Source organism: Lissotriton helveticus, chromosome 4_1 (assembly GCF_964261635.1).
Source record: "Lissotriton helveticus chromosome 4_1, aLisHel1.1, whole genome shotgun sequence".
Lineage (NCBI taxonomy): Eukaryota > Metazoa > Chordata > Amphibia > Caudata > Salamandridae > Lissotriton > Lissotriton helveticus.
Window position 1 is genome coordinate 29,784,639 of NC_136063.1, and position 23,985 is coordinate 29,808,623.

General features: G+C 45.2%; 1 protein-coding gene across 1 annotated transcript in view; it reads left to right on the forward strand.

The window, feature by feature from the left end:
- The window catches only part of LOC144828298 (verrucotoxin subunit beta-like), a 315,538-nt gene that overhangs the window by 168,614 nt on the left and 122,939 nt on the right, over positions 1 to 23,985 (forward strand). Inside the window, exon 2 of the mRNA XM_078686381.1 lies at positions 10,318 to 10,436. Within this exon, the coding sequence (XP_078542507.1) occupies positions 10,337 to 10,436 (100 nt within the window). The 5' untranslated portion in view covers positions 10,318 to 10,336. The remainder of the gene's footprint in view (positions 1 to 10,317; positions 10,437 to 23,985) is intronic.

The window sequence follows — 23,985 nt, forward strand, 5'->3', positions numbered from 1 at the left end:
GGTGAAGCCCGCTCCAAGGGCGTGGCCGTCTGCACCCATCCGTGACTGTTTGAGACTGTACTGGGCCACTTCCCTAATATCTAATATACATATGTTAATGTTAATGTTAATGTTAATGTTGATATTAAAGATATTTGTAGAGCGCACTGTTGCCCAAGGGCATCCTGGCGCTATAGATGATGATCCCCTGTAGGCACATTAAGATGCCCGGACTTTATGTGTTGAACAGCCAGGTTCTTAAGGCTTTTCTAAAAGCGAGCAGCTCCGTTGTGCCTCTAAGTGAGATCGGGAGGGCATTCCATGCCTTGGCCATGCCCAGAAAGAAACTTCTACCACCCCAGTTGGCTTTCTTTGCCAATGGAATCAGAATCAATTTGTCACCCGAGGAGCGTAGAGATCTAGACGGGACATACCATTTTGTATTTTGGATCAGGTGTTTAGGACCCATACAGTGTAATGCTTTATGAGTTATGCATAGGGCCTTGAACAACAACCGTTTCCTAACTGGCAGCCAATGCAATTTTTTAATTTCTGCCGAGATGGATTTGTGTTTTGGTGTGCCCGACAGCAGTCTGGCACATCTCTTGGGGTAAACATATCGTGTTTTGATTTGAAGTGGATCAAAGAGGTAAAAGCCAGGTTTTGTGTGTTAAATTTTTCTTATCATTATAATAGTCACTGTTTCATTATAATCTCCACTATTGTGGGTATAGTCATTTCTTTGTTCCTTTTTATTTAAATTTTCTTTTAATTTTAGATATCAAAACGTTGCTCAATTATGAGTAGGTGGAAGGGTGCTGCAGGCACCCTTAATGCCTACATAATAAGAGCAGAATCTCTTCTAACCCTGAAATTGAACTAGCAGAAAGAAGATTTTCGCTTTACCCATTTAGGTTGCCAACATATAGACAATCTAGCTCACCAGTACCAATTAACACAACACAACCAAAGTTGAGTGGTCGATCCTTAATTTCCTCTACTGATCAAAATAGTCCTGCAGTAGAACATACACTAAGTACTTTTGGATCCCCTAATTTAGATGGAACCAGAACACCTGGAATATCAACAAGGCTACGAGTCCCAAAACAGGTGGAAATGCCATAAGGAAAATCAAAGCAGGTGCAGAGGGAAAAAAGGAATGGTGAGAAAAAAAGAAAGCAAGGGGGAATAGCTAGTGTATCTAAAGGGATTTCAGTAGAGCACAAAGGCGAGGCGACTTTACGCGAGACTATTGGTACGCAAACTGAGATCGATTACCCTCTTTGTTTAGCCTCCCCAAATGAGGGTGTTTGGGCAATAGAGCAAAATGTAGCGGATATTCTTCAAACGGGACTAAGTTAAATGCAGACTCAAATTAATGATTGTATGGGCATTAAATTGAGGGCATTGGATGGAAAAATAGACCAGCTAAATCTGGCTATAGATCAATTAGGCACTTTAATCGGGGATGGTAAAAGATCCCTTGAGGAAGGGGCAAAACTCCTAGCTGAATCTAAAAATGCATTTATAGGTAGCAGGAATACCATGCATGCTGAACAAATACTACCCAAGTTAGAAGTAAGACCGCAAACAGTGGTGAAATTACGGGCACAGAGCAGAGCTAAGAGAGGAAGGGGTTGAGCATACAAATAGTTATTCCCAAACTGAAGCAAGTACAGACCACTTAAATATGGGCAGTACTAGGCTGACAATGTATAGCCCAAGAGGGACTGATTTAATTCCTAATGCAGATGTTTCGAAATTACCTCCCGCAGCGTGTCCATATGTTTTGATATTAGCTGGCGTCCCATCCCTGCAAAGGGAACAAAAAAAAAACCTGGCACAATCTTAGAAACGAAACTGTGGATTGGTTGTCTGAATTTAAAAAATGTAACCCTCAAAAAATGAATGATATTTTAATGGTCCGTAGGGTAGGGTGGGTGGGTGATTCTGTAAAGGATATGCAAGGAGATTGTATTGTCATAAACTTCAGCCGTCCTTACATGGTCCGTAACCTGCTGAGAGCACATGAAGAGACATTGACACAGAACACTAGTATCCACGCTCTACCATGAGGTTATTTCTATATGCCAATCAAGAAGACTGGTTTTGACTATGATAATTTCATAACCCCACATACTGTAAACAGATATCGAGAATTAACTTCCTTGAAGGCTGTTGATTGACTACACTCTACAGATACTCCAAAGGAAAAAATACCCGTAATACATGAAGAGGGTGAGTCAAGGGAGCAACCTAATGCCCGAATTATTACTACCCAAGGGGACTTGAAAGAACAAAGAACGGGATTCTCGTGGGACTATATCTGGAAAGCAGTCAGTCATACTAAGGCGGTCAGATCAAGCGTCATTGGTAAAGGGGTTTTCCAATTTAGTTCTTATTCCGCCAGTAGAACCTCAGGCAGCCATAAGAGTCAGTAATCCACTAGAGCTAAGTTTTATTTCATGGAATATAGCGGAACTTGCTAGGAATATCAATGATCCAGAGTGGAATGAATTTATTGGAAAGAGTGATATTTGTCTCTTACAAGAGACTTGGGCCCTAGTTGCTCCACACAGAGTAGGGTACAAAAATTTTATGTGGATGAAATCCATCAGTAAGAAGGAAGCCCTCGGGGGGCCTTGTAATATGGGTGAACATATCCCTTGCCATTGAAATTACCCAATTGTGTACAAATTCACAGGACCTACTTGGACAAAAAATGACAACCAAGGACAGAAGGGTGCTTCACCTATTTAATGATTATAATAGACCTGGCCCAGACTCGAAAGAGTCACTGATAATAGAGCCATTGGACTCTATTTTAAATTCTTTAGATGTAAAAACAGGTGTAATAATAGGTGGTGACTTAAACTGTAATTATGAACCTATTACAGGGCTACATACTATCTTTGAAGAGGAAGACAGTGCTAATAAAATTCCCATGCTGGATAACATTACCTCTGTACCGTGGTAGCGGTTCAGATTATGAGGTTGACAGTTGAATATGGTTTGAGAGCATGTAATGGCCGCTTACCCTCAGACATACCAATGGCCCACACATTTTATAGGGGTAATTCTCGGAGCAAAATCGATTCCATATTGATATCATTTGATATTTGGTCGTATACAATAGATTTAAAAGTTATTCCGAGGATAGATAGGGACAATCATCCGCTCCATTTGTCGTTTCATGGTAGACTTCTTCCATCCCCAATGGAGAATAATGAGATATCAGACACAAGCCTTAATGACATTATAGTCCGTAATAACCGTTGCTCCTTAAAGAGGGAACATATACTAGGGCATGGCGACGCATTGGCAAACATTTACAAAATATTTGCAGACACTTTTGATATACATTTAAACTTACCCTTGGGGGGAGATGCACTCCTGGAATTTTTGACAGAGTTGGTTTCATTAGTAACACAAATGTCAAAAAACACTAGTAGAGATGTAAGACCCCCTAGTAGTCAAGGAAATTCTTGGTACGACAAGGAATGTTGCAACGCCAAATCAGAATTATTGCAGGCCATAAAAAATGGTAGTATCTTCAACATAAAAGAAGCTAGGCTTAAGTATAGAAATACTCTGGAAAAGGCAAAATCTTCAAGGGACGATGAAAATTGGTCTGAATTGCTAATGGCGGCAAAGAACAAGGACCAAATGGGCTTTTGGAGGCTTGTGGCTAAAGGAAATAAAGCAGGGAAGGAAACAAAGGATATTTATCTCGATGCAGCAACGTGGGTTGATTACTTTACTAAGGCTGTATGAAGCAGCAGAGAGTGGAAGGGCCCAAACTAACAGAGCTTTTAATCAGTCCAAATGAACGGAAGTTAGTTTTTGATTTGCATGAAACTATATTGGCCATTGACTCCGTAAAATCAGGGAAAGCGCCCGGACCCGACAAGATTCCAGGAGATCTATTTAAGCACGAAGTCAGTGTCTGGGGTCCCTACATTAATTACTTATGAAATGCCATAGCAGCGGGCGCTGAAATCCCAGAAACATGGAAAGGGGCAGAAATGTGTACAGTTTTTAAAAAGGGCAATCGTTACGACCCAGTAAACTATCGCCCAATTAGTTTAATCAACATCTTACAGAAATTTTTTGCAAGGCACATTTTAAACCGTATAAAAACATGGATTGAGGAAAATAATAATTTCTCAATTTCAGGCAGTGTTCAGACTTAAAACTAGCACCATAGATCAGGTCTTTAGATTTTGTTGCTTATGCTGGAAATATGTCAACTTAAGGAAGGGACATTTATACGTAGCCTTTGTAGATCTTAAGGCTGCGTTTGATTTAATTCCTAGGGGTTTATTATGGGAGTCACTAAGACACCAAGGTTTGCCAGCTAACCTCCTTGAACAGATCATGAGGCTGCATGAAGATATCTATGCCAAGGTTAGATGGGGTCCTGGGGGTGAACTAACAGGACCTATCCCCATAAAGAGGGGGGTTCGCCAAGGATGTGTATTGGCACCCACGTTATTCTCATTATTCGTCAGCGATATTCCCAACTTCTTGAATAGCTGTAAAAAATAATTCACCAAGATTAAGGGGAGAACTAGTACCAGCACTTTTCACTGACAACACAATATTAATATCGCAAACCCCTATAGGGTTACAATGTTTAATAAATTACTTCCAAACATATTGCAGCAACAAAGGCTTACAGATTAATATCAGTAAGACGAAATACATGGCTATAAATCCTCACAAAACATTTCGGTAAAATTTGGTCTTAAATGGCCAAAAGTTAGACTGCGAACAGAGTTTCAATTATTTGGGTGTTTCCCTGGACACTAAACTATCATGGAAGACCCAATTAGAAAAGAGTAAGATCACTCTGACGCAAAATACATTGCCAATCATGAAAAGACACAGGAGTAGTCTTACTAAGGCGGTTTCCCCAGCATTAGAGGTGTTTAAATATAAAGCCCAATCTGCTGCATTATATGGGACGGAAATATGGGGACCCTGTTTTAAAAAGAAATTCGAGCTGGGGGAAAATACATTTTATAGAGCCCTGCTAAGGCTACCCGTACGTACACCATTAATACCAATTGTCCTTGATTTGAATATAAAATGGACCGATCACTATGCAATTTTAAGACCTCTAACATTATGGGTGAGACTTTGGTCAACCCCGGAGTTGTTAGATTACAAGGCCGGTCTATAAGAGATAATAGAATTGGACCAGAACAAAAGTATTACATGGCTCAAACATGTTTGTTTGTGTTTGAAAAGGATTGGGTTATCGCATTTTGGGGATGAGCCGAGTACATTGACCCAAGCTTTGAAGAAAGTATTAAAAACTACCTTTTTGACATACATCCACAATAGTGTGCCATATGAGTCAGTGGGTGGAACCCTTACTAGTAGGTTCCTCTTGTTCAAAGATGGTGCATACTTTGAGCAGTTCTTAGATGAGATACATCCCCCGCTTGCCAAGACACTATATATGAAATTTAGATATGGGATTTTGAATATTAAAACAACTGTAGCAAGTTGGTCCAATAATCACATTGCAAAGTTGGATGAATGTTGTACTTTATGCTCAGGTAAAGCCACAGAAGATGAGTTGCATATTCTTTTTTGTCCTGCCTATGCCAAAGCTAGGAAAAGATGGATCAAACCGATCTGTTTAAACCTAGGTATGAGATCATGCAAAGAGGTGGAAAGGATTTTAAAAACAGATACTGCACAAGTCATTGTCTTTGGCATTAGTAGATTTCTTCTAGCAATACGTTTTTTACGAGCTAGAGCAGGCCTAAAACTCCAGTGAACTGTCCGTATTTCATGAAAATTGATTTAGACAACAGTGTCTTAATAAAATTCTATGATATTGATATAAAGATAACAGTGTTTTAATGAGTTGATAATGATGTTGTCCCATGTATTAATAAATGTATAGATATTAATTGTTTTTGCACTGAAATATTGTAATTTTCATGATTGGTTGAGGGACCCAAGCCCAAATATTATGCGTATTTAATTTCATTTTTATTTATTGTTGCCTTTTTAACATACTTATTCAAATATTTATGTTTTAACATTAGGGTCATACACTCCCCATTCCGTGTTTCACTTGTATAAATTGCTCACAGAAACTTCTATTTGGACTTTTTTTAAGCATATTAAATATTGTATGTTTTTATCTATCTTTTATGGTTCTAAGGTAACGAAATAAAGATTTTTGAATTGAGTGATTGTAGATCAAGAGGCTCTCTACTGATTCTGACACAGACAGTAATGAGTGATTGTGGATCAATAGGCTCTTCACTGACTCTCACACTGACAGTAATGAGTGATTGTGGATCAAGAGGCTCTTCGCTGACTCTCACACTGACAGTAATGAGTGATTGTGGATCAGGAGGCTCTTCGCTGACTCTCACACTGACCGCAATGAGTGATTGTGGATCAAGACGCTCTTCACTGACTCTCACACTGACCGCAATGAGTGATTGTGGATCAAGAGGCTCTTCACTGACTCTCACACTGACCGCAATGAGTGATTGTGGATCAAGACGCTCTTCACTGACTCTCACACTGACCGCAATGAGTGATTGTGGATCAAGAGGCTCTTCACTGACTCTCACACTGACAGTAATGAGCAATTGTGGATCAATAGGCTCTTCACTGACTCTCACACTGCCAGTAATGAGTGATTGTGGATCAAGAGGCTCTTCGCTGACTCTCACACTGACAGTAATGAGTGATTGTGGATCAAGAGGCTCTTTGCTGACTCTCACACTGACAGTAATGAGTGATTGTGGATCAAGAGGCTCTTCGCTGACTCTCACACTGACAGTAATGAGTGATTGTGGATCAAGAGGCTCTTCACTGACTCTCACACTGACCGCAATGAGTGATTGTGGATCAAGACGCTCTTCACTGACTCTCACACTGACCGCAATGAGTGATTGTGGATCAAGACGCTCTTCACTGACTCTCACACTGACCGCAATGAGTGATTGTGGATCAGGAGGCTCTCTACTGACTCTCACACGACAATAATGAGTGATTGTGGATCAGGAGGCTCTCTACTGACTCTCACACGACAGTAATGAGTGATTGTGGATCAGGAGGCTCTTTGCTGACTCTCACACTGACAGTAATGAGTGATTGTGGATCAGGAGGCTCTCCACTGGCTCACACTGACAGTAATGAGTGATTCTGAATCAGGAGGCTCTCCACTGACTCTCACACTGGCAGTAATGAGTGATTGGGGATCAAGAGGCTCTTTGCTGACTCTCACACTGACAGTAATGAGTGATTGTGGATCAGGAGGGTCTCCATTGACTCTCACACTGATAGTAATGAGTGATTATGGATCAGGAGGCTCTTCGCTGACTCTCACACTGACAATAATGAGTGATTGTGGATCAGGAGGCTCTCTACTGACTCTCACACTGACAGTAATGAGTGATTGTGGATCAAGAGGCTCTTCACTGACTCTCACACTGACAGTAATGAGTGATTGTCGATCAGGAGGTTCTCCGCTGACTCTCACACTGACAGTAATGAGTGATTGTGAATCAGGAGGCTCTCCACTGACCTTACCACTGACTGTAATGAGGAGATGAAGATCTAAAAGGTCACCACAAACTCTAACACTGACAGTAATGAATGACTATTTAAATTGTAGGAAAGCAAAATCTGCTTTTACGGTTATCCCCACTTTTTGCATGGTGTTATGCTATTTATGACCAGTGTGACTGGGATCCTTCTAATCTGGTCCCCGGCCTGTGTGCTTTCTCCCCTAACTTGGCTGTGGTGAGTACCTCAGTACATTCCTATTTGGCTACTGGTGCTCCCTTGTAAGTCCCTAGTTTATGGTACTGAGGTAATTAGGGCATAGGTACACCAGGCTTCTCCCATTGGCTGAAGCATGTAATATGCCACCCATGAGGGACCCTCCAAATCCTGGTTGCAGGCCTGCCATGGCAGCCTGTGTGAGTGGGTGCTTGCTCCTCTCATGATGGATATCACTTTCCTTATAGCTCTCCACCCTGCACTTAAACCTATAAGTCACCCCTGTAGCCTTTCAGTCCCATAGGCAGGGTGCTCTGTTAGAAGTGTGAGTGTGCCCCTGCATGAGCAGGATACCCCTACAAACCCCAGAGCCCATTCTCCAGGCTTTTGTAAGTGTACCAGTCATCGCCATATAGAGAGGCCATGCGTCATCATGCAATGATCCTTTCTAAACTGGCTGGAACGAACCTTGACATGTTTGATAGCAAACATGTTGGAATCATACCCCAACACCATATCCGCTGTGGGACGTATGATTCCATCCACGGTAGAGCTCCTCCGGGTAGCCCTACAGGATCAACCTTACAGATCCTAACAGCATCCTAGGGATGCTGCTGACCTCAGACACAATTCGGCCCTCCTGCTGCTGGGTCAAGAGGAAGGTAGGACCATAGGCATCCTGTTACAGGGAGGTGTAAACACTTCCCAGAAAGGATTTAGTTTACGAAGCTGGGGTAGGGGTGCTGACCAGTGGCACATAGTCTGCTAGAGAAGCACAATTTGATGCCCTCCATGCATACTCCAGCTCAAACCAGATCAGGGAGCCGTTGACACTTTGCTCTGGCACAAAACTGGACAAAGGACATTGGAGTATCCTCCCCACTGTCCGACCCCTTCTCTGGGGGGGTGGAGGGCCTTGATCATCCAAACCCTTACCTTAGGGTACCTAAGGGCTTTGCTCTGGGTGGGTCTCTAGATTCATCATGGAATTTGATTCAGATCAATGGCACTTGTACTTCAACCATCGGGGAACTCAGGGCTTCGCTTGACTTCGCTCTGTTCTCTGAGACTGCACCTTTGAAGATCCCTGCAGTTCCTGACCTCTTCACCCGAAAGTCTGTTAAAATGTCCAGGCCTGTGCTCTGTACAGGTTCTGTCAAGGCCTGGGGACAAAAAAAGACACCTGAAGGAATCTCCTTTGGAGTGGAGTCACTCCCCCTGCATCCGCAGGAACCGCAACATAGCCGACTGGTCTGCCAAACCTGGGCTCCTCCGGACTCCAACAGGCTTAGAAACATAGGTGGTGGTTCTGCACTCCCTCGAGGCCTGAACTGCCCTCTTATCAAGCATGAAGCCAGTATCCCTCATCGGAACCTCCTTGACTGAACCCCTGTGCACCGCGTCGCTACATCTCTTCATTGCACGGTAACTTCACCGGTTCTCCTGACGACTCGTGCCAACAGAGTCGGACTCATCAAAAGGTTCTGTCAATGACTCTGTCCCCGCTGGAACTGATATGCGCCAATGCTGTTGGGTGGAACTGACGGACTTGGTCGTCTTCAACGCCACGGTAGCTCAAGCGGAGCTACCGACTCGGTGCAACAGTGTTCAAAGCAACTCATTGCCTGGAACTCAAAGACCTCTGACTCGAACCCGCTTTTGGGTTTCAACTGACACTGTCCCTTCTGCTTTCAGGTACTCTTCAACATGAACCCACGCTCGAGTTCCAACAGACGCTGTAGTACTTTCTCCAGCTGCAGGCAACTTTCTGAGGTCCTCCCGTGTATTCTACTTGTAGGTAACCTGGTTCTGTGGTACCCACGGGTGGTCGGACTCTTCAACCTGCTGTCTCACTTGGGATGTCCGCAGGGTCCCCTGGGAAGGGTCCCCATTCTAAACTCTGCAACGGCAACATACCCACCAAAACATGTTGAGTATGCAGTTGTGTATTTGCTGAGCACTCGGCCGTCGTGGGATTCCTAGTTACTCGCCTGGGGTGGTTCCTTGTGTCCCCGACTCTTCTACATCCCCTGGGTCCAGACTCAGATTAGGTGATGGTTCGCATTCCAGTATTTTGATATATGGTTTGGTCTCCCCCTGGGGACCCCGGTGAATTGGTGCTATTTGCTAATCTATTGGTGAACTATTGTGTGCATTGTGATTATATCACTGGGTGGGAGATATTGTAAAGTGTTAGCTAGTGTCTGTAATAAATATCTATTTTTATAAGGACACTGTGTGGTTCTTTTTCACTTAGCCTACCCTAAAGCATTAGATACTGGTAACCGAATTGCTTTGCACTCCTAGACTAAGCCTGAAGGCTGCTCTCCACAGCTACCACTTTGAGAGCTTTCTGCAGCTGTCTAAACCACTAAAATTGCCATAAATGTTGTCTGATTGGTGCAGGGTGCCCCACTTAGATAAGGGAACACCACATACCAAACCAGCTTCCGACAGAAACTATTTTAGAACTGTCTGACTCAACAAGCCCACCAGGCGATAATTAGATTGTAGGTTTGAATATGTGCAATGAAAGGATATTATCCTAATCCACGTGTGTGTTTTTATGCATTTTAGTCTGATCTCTGCTAAAATAATGGCAGCTGAAGCTTCTTCAGTAATTAATTTAGCAGCACTTGGCCGGCCCCTTCAGCTTGGGATGCTGTACGACTGCCGCAGTGATGCCTTGATTCCAGGTAAAGAAAAGTGACACTATTTGGATTTAAGTAAATATGGTTCAAGCCGTAGGGGGTGGAGGATAAAAAGATAATCATTCTCTAACCTTCTCTTTGATGTTCCCACACTTTCATCCTCTCTCTTGCTTTGCTCAGTGTACCATTTTAGCCAAACCAAACGTAAATTCATAAATCAACAAATTGAAATTGATATTGTAATTAGGCTAACACCATTCATTTATTTGCAAGTTTTCATGGTGGTGTCATCTGTGGTGAGGGGGCTCTAGTTTGTTAGGAGGTGGGTATTCCTGGTGGTGGTGTGAGGCTGCATGATGATGTCCTCAATGGTGTGCCTGGGTGCGGAGTTGGGGCAGGTCTTGGGGATATTGTTGTGCAAGAAGTCCGAAGGATTTCAGCAGAGGATCTGTGAGGGAATGATGGTGTTGGTGGCAGCTGTCGGGTATGTGAATTTCTTGATAAGGCTGAATACTTCTTTGATGGCGCAGGATTCAAGTCTGATTTTGAGGGCCACTTTTCTGGCTTCTCTGATCTGTGTGTTTTACCTTCTATGAGCACATTTGTAGGTGTCTCTTGCGGTGTTGTCTCGGCTGGTCCTCCATCTACTTTTCTACTGCTTGCAATAGCACTTCGAGTCTCTGAGGTCTTCGATGTACCAGCATGCTTGAGCACAAGTTCTTGTGATTTTTTCATGGGTCAGTTGGTTGGTGCAGTCTGACATCCAGTTGTCGACAGTGGGAAATAATTTCCTGATCTCAGTTTCAGTCACAATTTACATCTGTCAGTGTTCACAAAACAGTATCAGTCACAGTGTACCTGAATCTGTGTTTCTATGCCAGTGCCCTTGTGTCAGTATCACAGTGTCAATAACCTTAGTCCATCAGTCCATTGTTTTATTCCCGTAATCAATGCCCTAGTGTTAGTGTCCTTCTGTTGTGTCCAATCGTTTAGTATCAGAATCCTAGTGTTCCTGTATCAGTCTCCCACTGTCACTACCCCATATTGTTATCTCAGCATCAGGACTTGTGTCCTCAGTCATCGTTTCAGTGTCTCTACCCCGTGTCATTATCTTAACATTATTACTTGTGGCCTCAGTCAGTGTTCCAGTGTCAGTGCCCGTATCATTATCTCAGCATCAGGAGTTGTATCCTCAGTCAGTGTTCCAGTGTCACCGCCCATATCACTATCTCAGCATCAGGAGTTGTGTCCTCGTTCAGTGTTCCAGTGTTTGTGCCCATGTCATTTTCTCATCACCAAGATTGGTGTCCTCAGTCAGTGTTCCAGTGTCATTGCCCTGTGTCATTATCTCAGCATCAGTACTTGTGTCCTCATTCAGTGTCCCCAGCTCACTGCCTTGTGTCATTAAAAGATGGTATAGGTCTACAGCCATCAGTAGCAGAGCTCTTTTCTAGAACCAAGGCTTCACCCTCAGCCTTAGACTCCACACTTGCTCCCTTACACCCCCCAGTGAGTAACCCAGTGAGTAATCAAGGAAATCCAGCACCGGCAGGACAAGGCGATTCCACTATTCAGTCACAGATAGGCATCCTGGAGGCAAATTGTATTGCAGCTCAAATTACTGAGATGGTGACCCCAGCGGCCTAGACGTACTGACACTGGTGAATGTCTTCGCCTTAGTCTCTACAGCGGACAGTAACGGGGGTCTAGGGGGCACAGGAGATAAAACACTCTCTGCTTTGGCTGCTCCAACACCAGATTCAGCTCCTGTAGTCTGTGCCTTAGAAGAAGGGCTTAACCCCCTACAGTCAACATTGATAACTACATCAGCAGCTTGGAAGCCACCTCAGGCCCCCTAGCCTCATGGACCCCTGAGTCAAATGGTGAAAATGTTTACTCTGTATTGGATGGCTATGGTTTTACCACCGATGAAGATAATCTTAATTCCAGTGAAGACTACATCGTTGAATCCTCTAAAGATACTAGTACAGTGTTGTGCCTGAAAAAGGCAAGAAGTAAAGTAAAAAGACGTAGCCAGCTAAAGTGGGAATATTCAGACTCTCAGATGTCCTACCCTCTCGACGAGGATGCTACTCAGGCAATAGCCTGGGCGAAACAAAAATCTATGCGAGAAGCCACGGCCATGGCTAAGCCTTCTCTAACTTTCATCTCGGCCTCAATAAAGGAGTTTCAAGAGGAAGTTCCCTCTAAAGCCAAAGGGTCTGCTAAAAAGCTACAAGGGAGTATGAGAAAATTGAATACAATGTGTAATGATATAAGCGACTGTGTCACTATGGTGGAAGGCTATACAAAGAGTCTGGAAACGGAAGTCACCGTTGTTAAAGATCAGTGTTCCTCCAACGCAGTATGTCTGACAGATCTAATAGCGAAATTGGAAGAGCAGGAAAACTGTCAACGAAGAAACAATCTTCGCCTACTTGGTATCCCTGAAGGAGTGGAGGGGGAAAATCCAAGGCGCTACATGGTGAAATTTCTCCAAGAGGCCTTTACGGATCAAACAACTTGGAACTGGGACCATGAAGTTCAGCGGGCACATCGCTTTCCTTTGAATTAAAAAACAACGACACAATGGTAGCAGTTTCTCTGCTGGAAAACCACGGACATTCCTGGTGTACTTCCGGAACTTCCTTCTCAGGCAACGCGTTTACGACCAAGCCTGCCCGAATTTCCAGAAGCATTCTAACAGATGTTTTTTGCCAAACATGACTTTTGCCATTCTACAGTAGAGCGGAGGTGGCTCTTGCGCCAACTAATTCCCCCATTTCAACAGCTGGGAGCCCAAGTTTACCTAATGAACCCTGCCAGACTGAAAATTATCTTTAATGGGATTTCCAGAATTTTTTATCTCCGCATCAGTACCTGTGTCCTCATTCAGTGTCCCCGGCTCACTGCCTCGTGTCATTATCTCAACACCAGTACTTGTGACCACAGTCTGGGTTCCAGTGCCACTGCCCTGTGTCGTTATCTCAACACCAGTATTTGTGTCTTCAGTTAGGATTCCAGTATCACTGCCTCGTGTCATTATCTCATCATCAGCAAATGTGTTCTCAGTCAATGTTCCAGTGTCACTGCCCTGTGTCATTTTCTCAACATCAGGACTTTTGTCCTCAGTCATCGTTAGTTTCATTATCTTAACATCAGTACCTGTGGCCTCAGGCAATTTTCCAGTGTCACTACCCTGTGTCATTATCTCAACAACAGTACATATGTACCTGGTCAGTGTTCCAGTGTCACTGCCCTGTGTCATTATCTCAACATCACCAGTGTCCTCAGTCAGTGTTACTATCCCAGGTCAATATCCTATGTCAGTATTGCTGCTCCTGGGTCAGGGCTCTATTGTCCTTTTCACAGTGGCAGTGTGTCAGTGTCTACATCCTTGTGTCAGCACCCTTGTCAATGTCATCATGTTGGTTGGTACATTAATGTTGCAACCGACAATCAGGTGTTCTATGTCCCACTCCCTATGTTGTCTCAGTCCTCATGTTGCGCCCTTGTGCCAACAAATTAAAAAATATATATATTTTTGGATTTCATACATTTATTTGAACTTCTGAATGTAATTTTTTTTTATTCTATTTATTTGCATTTTTACAAAATATGCAACAATAACAAAACTTGCAATACAAGACATTCCACCAAGTCCGTTGTTTTCCATACAAGATTTCAGCATCTCTGCCCCGTATGGAGTCCTTTGTAACATTTACCTTAAACAACAATGGGTTTCAATTTTCAATTACCTTATCAAGCAATACACCACAGCATTAAATACATGGCACAGGTATGGACCTGGCCTCCTCCCATACCCAGCACACAGACACAGTGATATCACAGATCCATGGATCTGCCGACTGCAACTAGCCTACAAAGGGTTCCCAGATGTCTCTAGGGAGTGATCGTGTTGGTAACAATTCCCAGCACTTTGCCAGCTGTGTCCTACAGTATGTCACACTCGCAGCCCATGCCTTCGTCGTGGGTGGTAAAGTCGCCCCCCCAATGCACGGCCACCTGTCTTTTTGCTAATAAAAAGAGTATTTCAGGCAGTTTGCGGAGTTTCGGTGGCACTGCGTCCATGTTGTCCAGCAGTGCTATAACGAGCTCGTGCAGGACATTTAACCCGGTTATTGTGTTAATGTGATTGAATATCTTTATCCAATAGTTCGCTATTGGTCTGTACTGCCATGCCTGATGGAGGAAGGTCACCTTAGACAAGATGCTCCGCATCTCCAGCAGCAGTCGTCCCTTCGTATGCCCATCCTGTGTAATGTTGTGGGTGTGCAATAGAAGTGATGGATATACTTAAAGTGGATTAACTGGAGACGGTATTTCGGCATCAGTCTTTCCATCTGTCTACAGCTGAGTTCCCACTGCTTGTCTGGGATGCCCTCTCCCAGGTCCTCCTCCCAGGCTTTGCGAGAAGTTGGAACTATAATTAGATATGTTTTCTGTATGCCGTTGTATATGCGAGAAACGAGTTTCCTTCCCGAGGCTACTGTTAATTCATTTTCCAACACCTGCAACGTTGGTGGGGGCTCGGGGAATGTTTTTTGCATGAAGCCCTGATCTTGTAATAGGTGAGCATATCCATCGCCGAGGGTGGTGCGGGATCGCACATTTGTTGTATTGTAAGACAGGTATGTGCAGGGTAGAGAGCACCTCCTTTCTGTATATTATGTTGTGGACTCCAGGAGCGGTGGAGAAGTGGATTGTTGGGGAGTGGCATATAGTATGTTCAATTGTGCTCGCCTTTGGAGACCCTCCCATGCCCATCTTAAAATTTGTACAGTGTCAATTTCATCACGGGGACGTTTGTATGTGTAAGATAGCGCTGTAGATAATGGGAGGGGTGCGGCTCTGTCTGTTTTTACAGCAACATGCGGCTGGAATGGTCTGGGGGGTGCACAGAAATGCAAGAATTGCGCCTGTGCACTATGCACGTATAGAACAAAGTCCGGGGCAGCCATGCCTCCCTGCGCCTGTGAGAGTGTAAGTACTTCCCAGGAGATCCTGGGCTGTTTGCCCGTCCATACCAACTCGATCATGAGTGACCTGAGTCTTTTAAAGACCTGCACGGTGAGTGGTAAGGGAATATTTGCAAAAAGGTATAGGAGCTTCGGCAGAATGATCATCTTGGCCACTGCTATGTGGCCAGCCAGGGAAAGGGGAAGTGTCTTCCATCTTTTACCCTCTCCTCAATCCAGTCTACCACCCTGCCGTCCACAGTTCTTGCAGATTATTGCTGAACCAAATGCCCAGACCAGGGGTCTCCAACCTTTTGTGTAGTGAGATCTACTTCTGGTCAGTGAAAATCATCGTGAGCTACTAAACCCCAAGCAACTCACACATTTTTCCAAGAGACCCCCACGCCCTCTTTCATTAACTTTGAGCCTAATTTCTTCAGAGCCCGTACTGTGGTTTGAACAAAATACTTGATAACCACTCTCTCTCAGATGCATTTAATCCGTTTTATAGCGCCACTCCTATAAGGTGTCCGAACACTTTACATCACACAGATTACACAGAGACAATCAATCAAATATTACATAAGACCGACGACAAGAAGGTATAGGGGTCACAGGTCATCGATACTAGTAGGTAGGATAGTTTAAAGTGCTTGGTCAGGAGAGGCAGAAACAAAGAATTTAAAACCTAACACCAAGGTTGGGGGATTCTCTTTAATAAAAAGAATTGATTTCAACCCAAATTAACTTATTTTTTGCAACATTAGGGTGATAAAAAAACTGGGGGACATCAAAACGGTCCAGCCAGCCAATACTTTGCAGTTTTCATGCAGATCTTTGATAAGTTACTTGCTCACTGCTCAACATTAGGATGTAAACTTATAAAGATGTTCTCTCTGACAAAAGTAGTAACCCCCTGACCTGTTTACATTACGTTATATATACACTTTGTGATCTGCAAGAACTTTACAGCAGACATATTAACCCTCTGTGCTACATTACGATGAGTAAAAACGTTCTTTGCTGATTATTACACAAACCTCCGATCTCTCTCTCTCTCTCTTTCCAGGAAGTACATTCATCACCCAGTTAATTTGATATTTTTATTGTCTGAAATTTGCTGGAGGCCAGGAATGCAGCAGAAAGTGCTTTTCCATAATATTGTCACCCCACACGAAGTCAGCACCCAGTGGCACTGGTCGCGCTGCCCTAAAGCCGGCCCTGGCGTTAGCAGCACAATACAAAGATACAACCCACAACACTCATCTGCTGAAAGCTCCTCACTGGTTACCAGTCACAAGAAGTTTTGATACATCACTCACGTAGTGGTAAGATAAAGTAGTATAGGTCCTAAAAAATCACTGCAGACAAAACTGATCTAATACTTCCAACCTAGAAAAGGGCAAGCACAGGGTATATTAATTGCAGCATACAATAAAATGTGGTGGCAATACTTTCTCCCTACAGGGCTTCAAATTAGGAAATGCATTCCAGGCAAAGGCACGAGCCATTCAGACTCCTCTAGAAATCAGAAGAATGGTTAAGAGCTGGTTATTCCAAGAATGATTTCCAGGAAACATACGTTTGTTTAGTCTGCAAAGACGAGGGTCAGACTCAATACAAATAGTGGCTCAACTCTATTGCTGGATGGGGCCTGGACTGGACCAATATCTTGTCTTAAGTCTTGTTTGAACAGAACACAAGAGAAAGGCCAACACACCTGCAAAGATAGGAGACTCCTTAATCTCCGCCTGCACAAACCCTATGCAAGTACTTTTCATTTGAACGTCGGGTGCCACTTTGCGTTATTACTGTTAAGGCAGATGTAAAGCACGGTGGCAGCCGATGTTAAAATCAAAGGTCCTTGCATGCTCTGAACAGCTTTCACAGTCATGCAAAGGCAAATATACGACGTGGTGTAGTAATCAGTGAAAGGCTTTCACTGATTACTACACTGTGCTATATTTTTGCCTTTGCATGGCAGTGAAAGCTGTTCAGAGCATGCACGGACCAAGAGAATTAAGGGATACAGAATAAAAAGCTTAAATCATGTCTCAATAATTAGACAGCAGCGCGAGCTACTCGCAGAGGGTTGGCGAGCTACCGGTAGCTCGCGATCGACCAGTTGGAGACCCCTGGCCCAGACAGTGGACTGGGCCGTTTGCCCAGACTGTGGTATTGGTGAATCAACAGACCTACATACTCTGCACGAACTCTCGATACAGAAGTTGGCACGGAAACTGGAAAATGCAAAAGACAAGTTTATTAAGACCCCATGGGGTGGTGATACAATCCTACAGCACCCTTCGGCAATGCAAGGAGTATCACCCCGAACATTGGTGCATAGCTCCTTTTATACAGTTTACACGAATGCAAAAAATAGGTGATACACCTTTACACAAATTTAAGGACATATAAGGGCATTTTTGGAACACAGCCAACATGTGGGAGGAGTTTTAGTCCTACTAGTCAGTTTGGAGAACATTCCTAAGCAGTGACCGATCATTAACCTTGGGGCTTAAATACGCATGCGCAAGCTTGACCACTGCTAAAAATAGCCAGTTGCTGGGCAGATCAAAATGGTCATCGGGAGAGAGAAAGGACAATAGGGCATACTGATCACGAGGCAGCGCATTCACTAAAATGGAAGCCAGAAATACAAAATGGCCTCCGGAATATAGTCAAGCTAACCGTGAAAGCTTCGTGTAGCTGAAGCAAATGCTAACCAAATCGCTGTCAAATTACGACAGACGGCCCTTTTAGCATTTAGCTGAAGCTACCTCATATCTGAAGTAATCTGGATATTCATCATCAACATTAATTAGCATTATGTTTGTTATTTCTTTGCTGATCATCTGTTCATTTTTGGCAATAACTCGTTTAGACGGAATGCAAGCAGTGATACATATACAGTCGGATTCCTCCCCTGCCTTCCGCGGGAGTTACAGCTAAGCCCTGACTTTTTAAAATACTTATCCAGCACAGCGCTCGTTTAGCGCTTTTTAATTTGCCTTACCCTGCATTCAGGGACTTCTCCCTTGTTTCAGTCACTCCCGCGCAGCCGAGGTTGACGCTGCAGCGGCCATAGGATTACCCGCTCGCCGCCTTCAGCGGCCGCTCCCCCGGCCACGCCCACTCTTCCTGGCCACGCCCACCTGGGTCTTTAAAAAGGAGCTGATTACGAGCTCACACAGTCGGATTCCTCCCCTGCCTTCCGCGGGAGTTACAGCTAAGCCCTGACTTTTTAAAATACTTATCCAGCACAGCGCTCGTTTAGCGCTTTTTAATTTGCCTTACCCTGCATTCAGGGACTCTCCCTTGTTTCAGTCACTCCCGCGCAGCTGAGGTTGACGCTGCAGCGGCCATAGGATTACCCGCTCGCCGCCTTATGCGGCCGCTCCCCCTGCCACGCCCACTCTTCCTGGCCACGCCCACCTGGGTCTTTAAAAAGGAGCTGATTACGAGCTCACACAGTCGGATTCCTCCCCTGCCTTCCGCGGGAGTTACAGCTAAGCCCTGACTTTTTAAAATACTTATCCAGCACAGCGCTCGTTTAGCGCTTTTTAATTTGCCTTACCCTGCATTCAGGGACTTCTCCCTTGTTTCAGTCACTCCCGCGCAGCCGAGGTTGACGCTGCAGCGGCCATAGGATTACCCGCTCGCCGCCTTCAGCGGCCGCTCCCCCGGCCACGCCCACTCTTCCTGGCCACGCCCCTAAGCGGCCCTACAAATCATGTGCCTCCCCCGTACGCGCAGCGGGCGCGCCGTTTGCGCGCCAAAGGCGCGCCTAAGGCAAGCCCGTCTGCGCCCGTCCGCGACCAGACGGGCCCAGGGCCCCGAGATGCTGCCCTTTTTATGACATACTCACCCGCCTTACTTAGAAACCTCCAGCAGCCCCCTCGCGCTCTCCTATCCACAACTTGGGACCGCCTGGTGTCTCTCGGCATCGCGGCTGACTTGCCTTTCCCCAGACTCACTCGTGCACTTGTGCCGGCCCCTGCCCCGTCTGAAACTCGCATCTGCATATTGTACCTCAATACACGGTCTTTCCCCCAACACCACTCTGATATCTTCCTCCTGCGAACTGCCGAGAACCCAGATATTCTGTTGCTTACCGAGACCTGGCTGTCTGATCTTTCCCTCCCTGACATCCTGGCTGCCTTACCCCCTAATTACTACTTGCTGAACGCTAATCGGCCTCACGGCCGTCGTGGCGGCGGGGTCGCAGCAATCATCCGCAAAGACTTACCTCTCATCACGTCTTCGTCATTATGCCTCCCTGACGTCGAGAATCTTGTGATTAGCCTGCCAACCGAAGCTGGTGCCCTGACCCTCATCGTCCTATACCGCCCCCCTACTCCCATGCCTCTGTTCCCTGCTGCTCTATGTGAGCAGCTCTCTGCCCTAATGACTTCATCAGCCCGCGTTGCCATGTATGGCGATTTTAATTACTGGTTCAACCATGCTGATGCCGGTTCCCACGCTACCGAATTGTTTGAGGCGCTCTTCAGCCTCAACCTGACGCAGCATGTCACCTCCCCCACTCACACTGGGGGTAACATCTTAGACCACATCTGGACACAGGGGGTGTCGCTCTCTGGCCTGACTATTTCCCCTTGCGTCTGGTCAGACCACTTACTGATCGAGTCATCTATTCTTGTAAAGGGCCTGGTCAGGCCCCCCCCGGCACGGAGGGTCCGCTCGGAATTGGAAGACCCTCGATTCATCTGCCTTCTTCTCCTCACTTGCCAAGACTCAGTCCCTAATTCCCGACACCTTAGATGTTAACATCATGGATGCCAACATCTCACATTGGCTCACGACGGCCAGCGACTTATGTGCACCTCTGTCTTGCTTCTCTCGCACACACTCCAACAAGTCTCACAAATGGTATAACCCTGCCTTAAAACAACAACATCTTGAGCTGCGCCGACTGGAGCGTAGATGGCGGCGCAATTATCTCAGCTCCGACAGGGAAGCATACGTGTTCGCGCGTAAAGCTTACAAAACTGCAATCATTTCAACCAAGACTGCTTTCATTTCTAACAGAATTTTAACAGCTCCCAACAGATCTAAGGAGATTTTCAAAGTCCTTGGCGAATTAACATCGGACGCCAGGACACTCCCGAACCCGCCTCCTTCCTTAGCATCATGCAATGCTTTAAACTCCTTTTTCATTGACAAGATCATCACCATCAAAAACTCCATTCCCCATTCTTTCCCCCCAATCCCAGCAGTACCATCTCCTGCCAACACCTCCACTCTCTCTCAGTTCCCCACGCTCGATCCGGAATCCCTTGCTAAACTGTCCATCCGCGTGAAATCTGGATCCCCCAAGGACTGTTGCCCCCCTCTGTGCTTCGCGACATCTGTCACACCTTTCCACGTTGTATTCTCCCTTTACTTAACTCTTCCCTTAACTCTGGCATAGTTCCCAGCTCATTCAAAGAGGCCGTACTGGTGCCCCTCTTAAAGAAGCCAGGCGCCGATCCAGCGGTCCTTGCCAACTACCGCCCCATTTCCCTCTTGCCCTTCCTATCTAAACTCTTGGAGGCTCATGTCACGACTTGCCTCTCGCACTTTATCGAGGAGTCCAACTTCCTGGCGCCCAACCAGGCCGGGTTTAGACCAGCCCACTCCACCGAGGCTGTGATCCTCGCCGTGTTGGACAACCTCAGACGCAACGATGACAGAGGACAGCCCCAGGCACTAGTCCTACTCGATTTATCGGCGGCATTCGACACGGTGGACCATAACATCTTAATCCACCGTGTCGAGTCCGCCGGAATCTGTGGGGCTGCTCTGTCCTGGATTAAATCCTTCCTAAAGGAGAGGTCTCAGGCAGTCAGCCTGGGCCCTTTTTGCGCCTCCAGTGTTCCGTCATCCTGTGGGGTCCCTCAAGGATCCTCCCTGTCTCCCCTCCTTTTTAATTTGTACCTTCAACCCCTCCTTCACTCTTTAGGTAAGTGGGATGTCACCGTGTTTAACTACGCGAATGATTTACAACTTATTTTTCCCCTAACTTCCCCTGATGCTGTCACTAACTTTCAGACGGCCTTGACACACATCCAGCACTGGATGAATCAAAATCAACTCAAGCTCAATCCGGGCAAGACTGAGCTCCTTCTTCCTGGGAGAAGTGCCCCTCATTGGGGCTCTCAGTACTGGCCTATTGAGCTCGGAACACCTCCTTCTCCTGCTGGCTGTGTAAAGAGCCTCGGGGTCCTGATCGACTCCGGGCTCACTCTCAAGGCCCAAGTGAGCACAGTAACATCTTCCTGTATGTTCCAGCTATACAGGATACGGAAAGTCGCCCACCTTCTGTCCCCTGAAGCCTTGTTGCAAGTCTTAATAGCCCTGGTGATGTCCCGGCTGGATTTCTCCAATTCAATCTATCACGGCCTCCCTAAATCTCAGCTGTCCAGGCTACAGATCGTCCAAAACCAGGCTGCTCGGCTTGTCTTCAAAATCCCTAGATGGCAGTCGGCTCAACCCCTACTACGCCACCTTCACTGGCTACCAGTCAGCGAAAGAATCACTTTTAAGGTCCATTGCCTGGTCTTCAAAGCCCTCACTGGTCCCTCCCCTGCTTTCCTAAGTCCCTAATCACCCCCTACTGTCCTTCTCGCACTTTGAGGTCCACCCACCTCCAGCTCCTAGTTGTCCCTCGTTATAAACTCACTAGATCGGGTGGCCGCAGCTTTTCTTGTCTGGCCCCCAAGCTGTGGAATTCCCTTCCACTCTCACTTAAGTCTTCCTGCTCCCTCCTTTCCTTTAGGAAATCCCTAAAAACACTACTCTTCCCTCATCCTCACTAATTATCCTTTTTATCATCCTTCTATCATCTTTTTATCATCCTCCAAATCCGACTAGCGCCAGGAAACTCACGGTGACAGTGCGCTCAAGAAATTCATTATAACATAACATAACATATGGAGCACAGTGTAGGGCCACATTGGATAAATAGGCAAAGGAAAACAAGTGTTCCGATGAAAATACAAAGGATAGTCAACAGTTTCCAACCCCAGGTACTAAGCAAAGTCCAGAACCAATTTGAGAATGTCCATGTACCATTTTCGGGGTGGATTTCAGCAGCGATTTTATGTAATTTAGAAATGGCATCATATACAGAAGGCAAAATATCTGGAACATATACACAACAACTACTTCCGATAATGCGACATGCACCTCCACGATCAGCTAATACTACGTCTAGAACCATGCGGTTCTGGAGCGTCACAATTCTGGTAATTTGGAGCTCCTCAGTTAAATTCCCTAGAGCGGAGGCAGTTTGATTAGCAACAGCTTCCACAACACGTGTTAGCTGTCTTATTTTTCTACTGTTTAGGGCTGCTCCTACAAATGAAAACAGGCCTAAATTAAAGTCAACATATTGCTGCAAGGCAATATCAGTTTGGTCAATGCTTTCTATCTCTAATGTCCTTTTAACTCTATTCAATATAAAATCATGATATAGCACAAAATCATTATGGTACATTGGGGGAGCGATCAACACAGGGGGGGTAATACAAATATGTAGCAAGTTCCTAACCACCCAATTGGAAGGCGGTGGTAGCCCTTATTTCCGCAAATAAAATAAGTATTACGTGATGCTACAAAAGCAATATTATTTGGAGTGTCAAATGCTAGAGTAGTAGTACATTCACTTTTTCCTACCGGGATTGTACCTTTATTTCTTACACATAAATCAGCCTTTGCTTCAATAACTGTAATCACAAATAAACTAGACATATTCACAGTTCTTAGATTAGTGAAAATACGAGGTGTAGATACATTGTCCGGTGGATATTCTTCCCACTCGAGTTTAGTCCCTTCTGCTTGTGGGTAGCCATCTTTATCGTTATGACACTCTTTATTAAGCAGGAAAAGAAGTCCACCTTTCGTTGGCCATCTTAAAGTAAAGAGGAGAGTATACCAGGCATTGCAGGATCCATTATAGGAAAATGGAAGAGGAATAAGTAGAGTTCCTCCTTTCCTTTGATGTCCAGGCAACATTCCACACACCCAACAGTTCGTAGTGTTCGTCATATTATGGGTGTGATGTAGAATTTGGATGAAACTGTTATTCAAATAAGTTTGTCTATGTCTTTCTTCATGATAAGGCAAAGTAAAATGGAAATGCTCAGACGGAACTGGAGTGGTAGGCAGCAAATAGTCTCTAGCCGGGGTCATTTGTTCTACGACCCAAGCTATTACTGCTATTACCACTATTGTGAAAACAAAAATCACAGCACCAAAAATCTTCTTACTCTTCATTATTTTAGGTGCCATAATCTCAAAATAAAATAATCAAAATAAACTAAAAAACAAATGAGTGCTGTACTCCGAGGGTGCCGATGGTTTCTTCTCCGAGATTCAAGACGGGTGTCTCTACACTGGCAGAACTGACCCCCTCCTCCCCCCTTGATATTCTCGGCTTCCGTTTTCACTACCCTCAGAGCGGTAACTCAACCAGTCTCGCACAAAGCAGCTGCTTTCCTCGGTCGCAAATTATACTTCGCTGCACCAGAAACAAGGTGGTCCGGGAAGGCTTCCCCAGATTCGCTGGGCGTAGTGGCTGGGCTCTTCTCTGCATCCAGGATATCCCGATAATC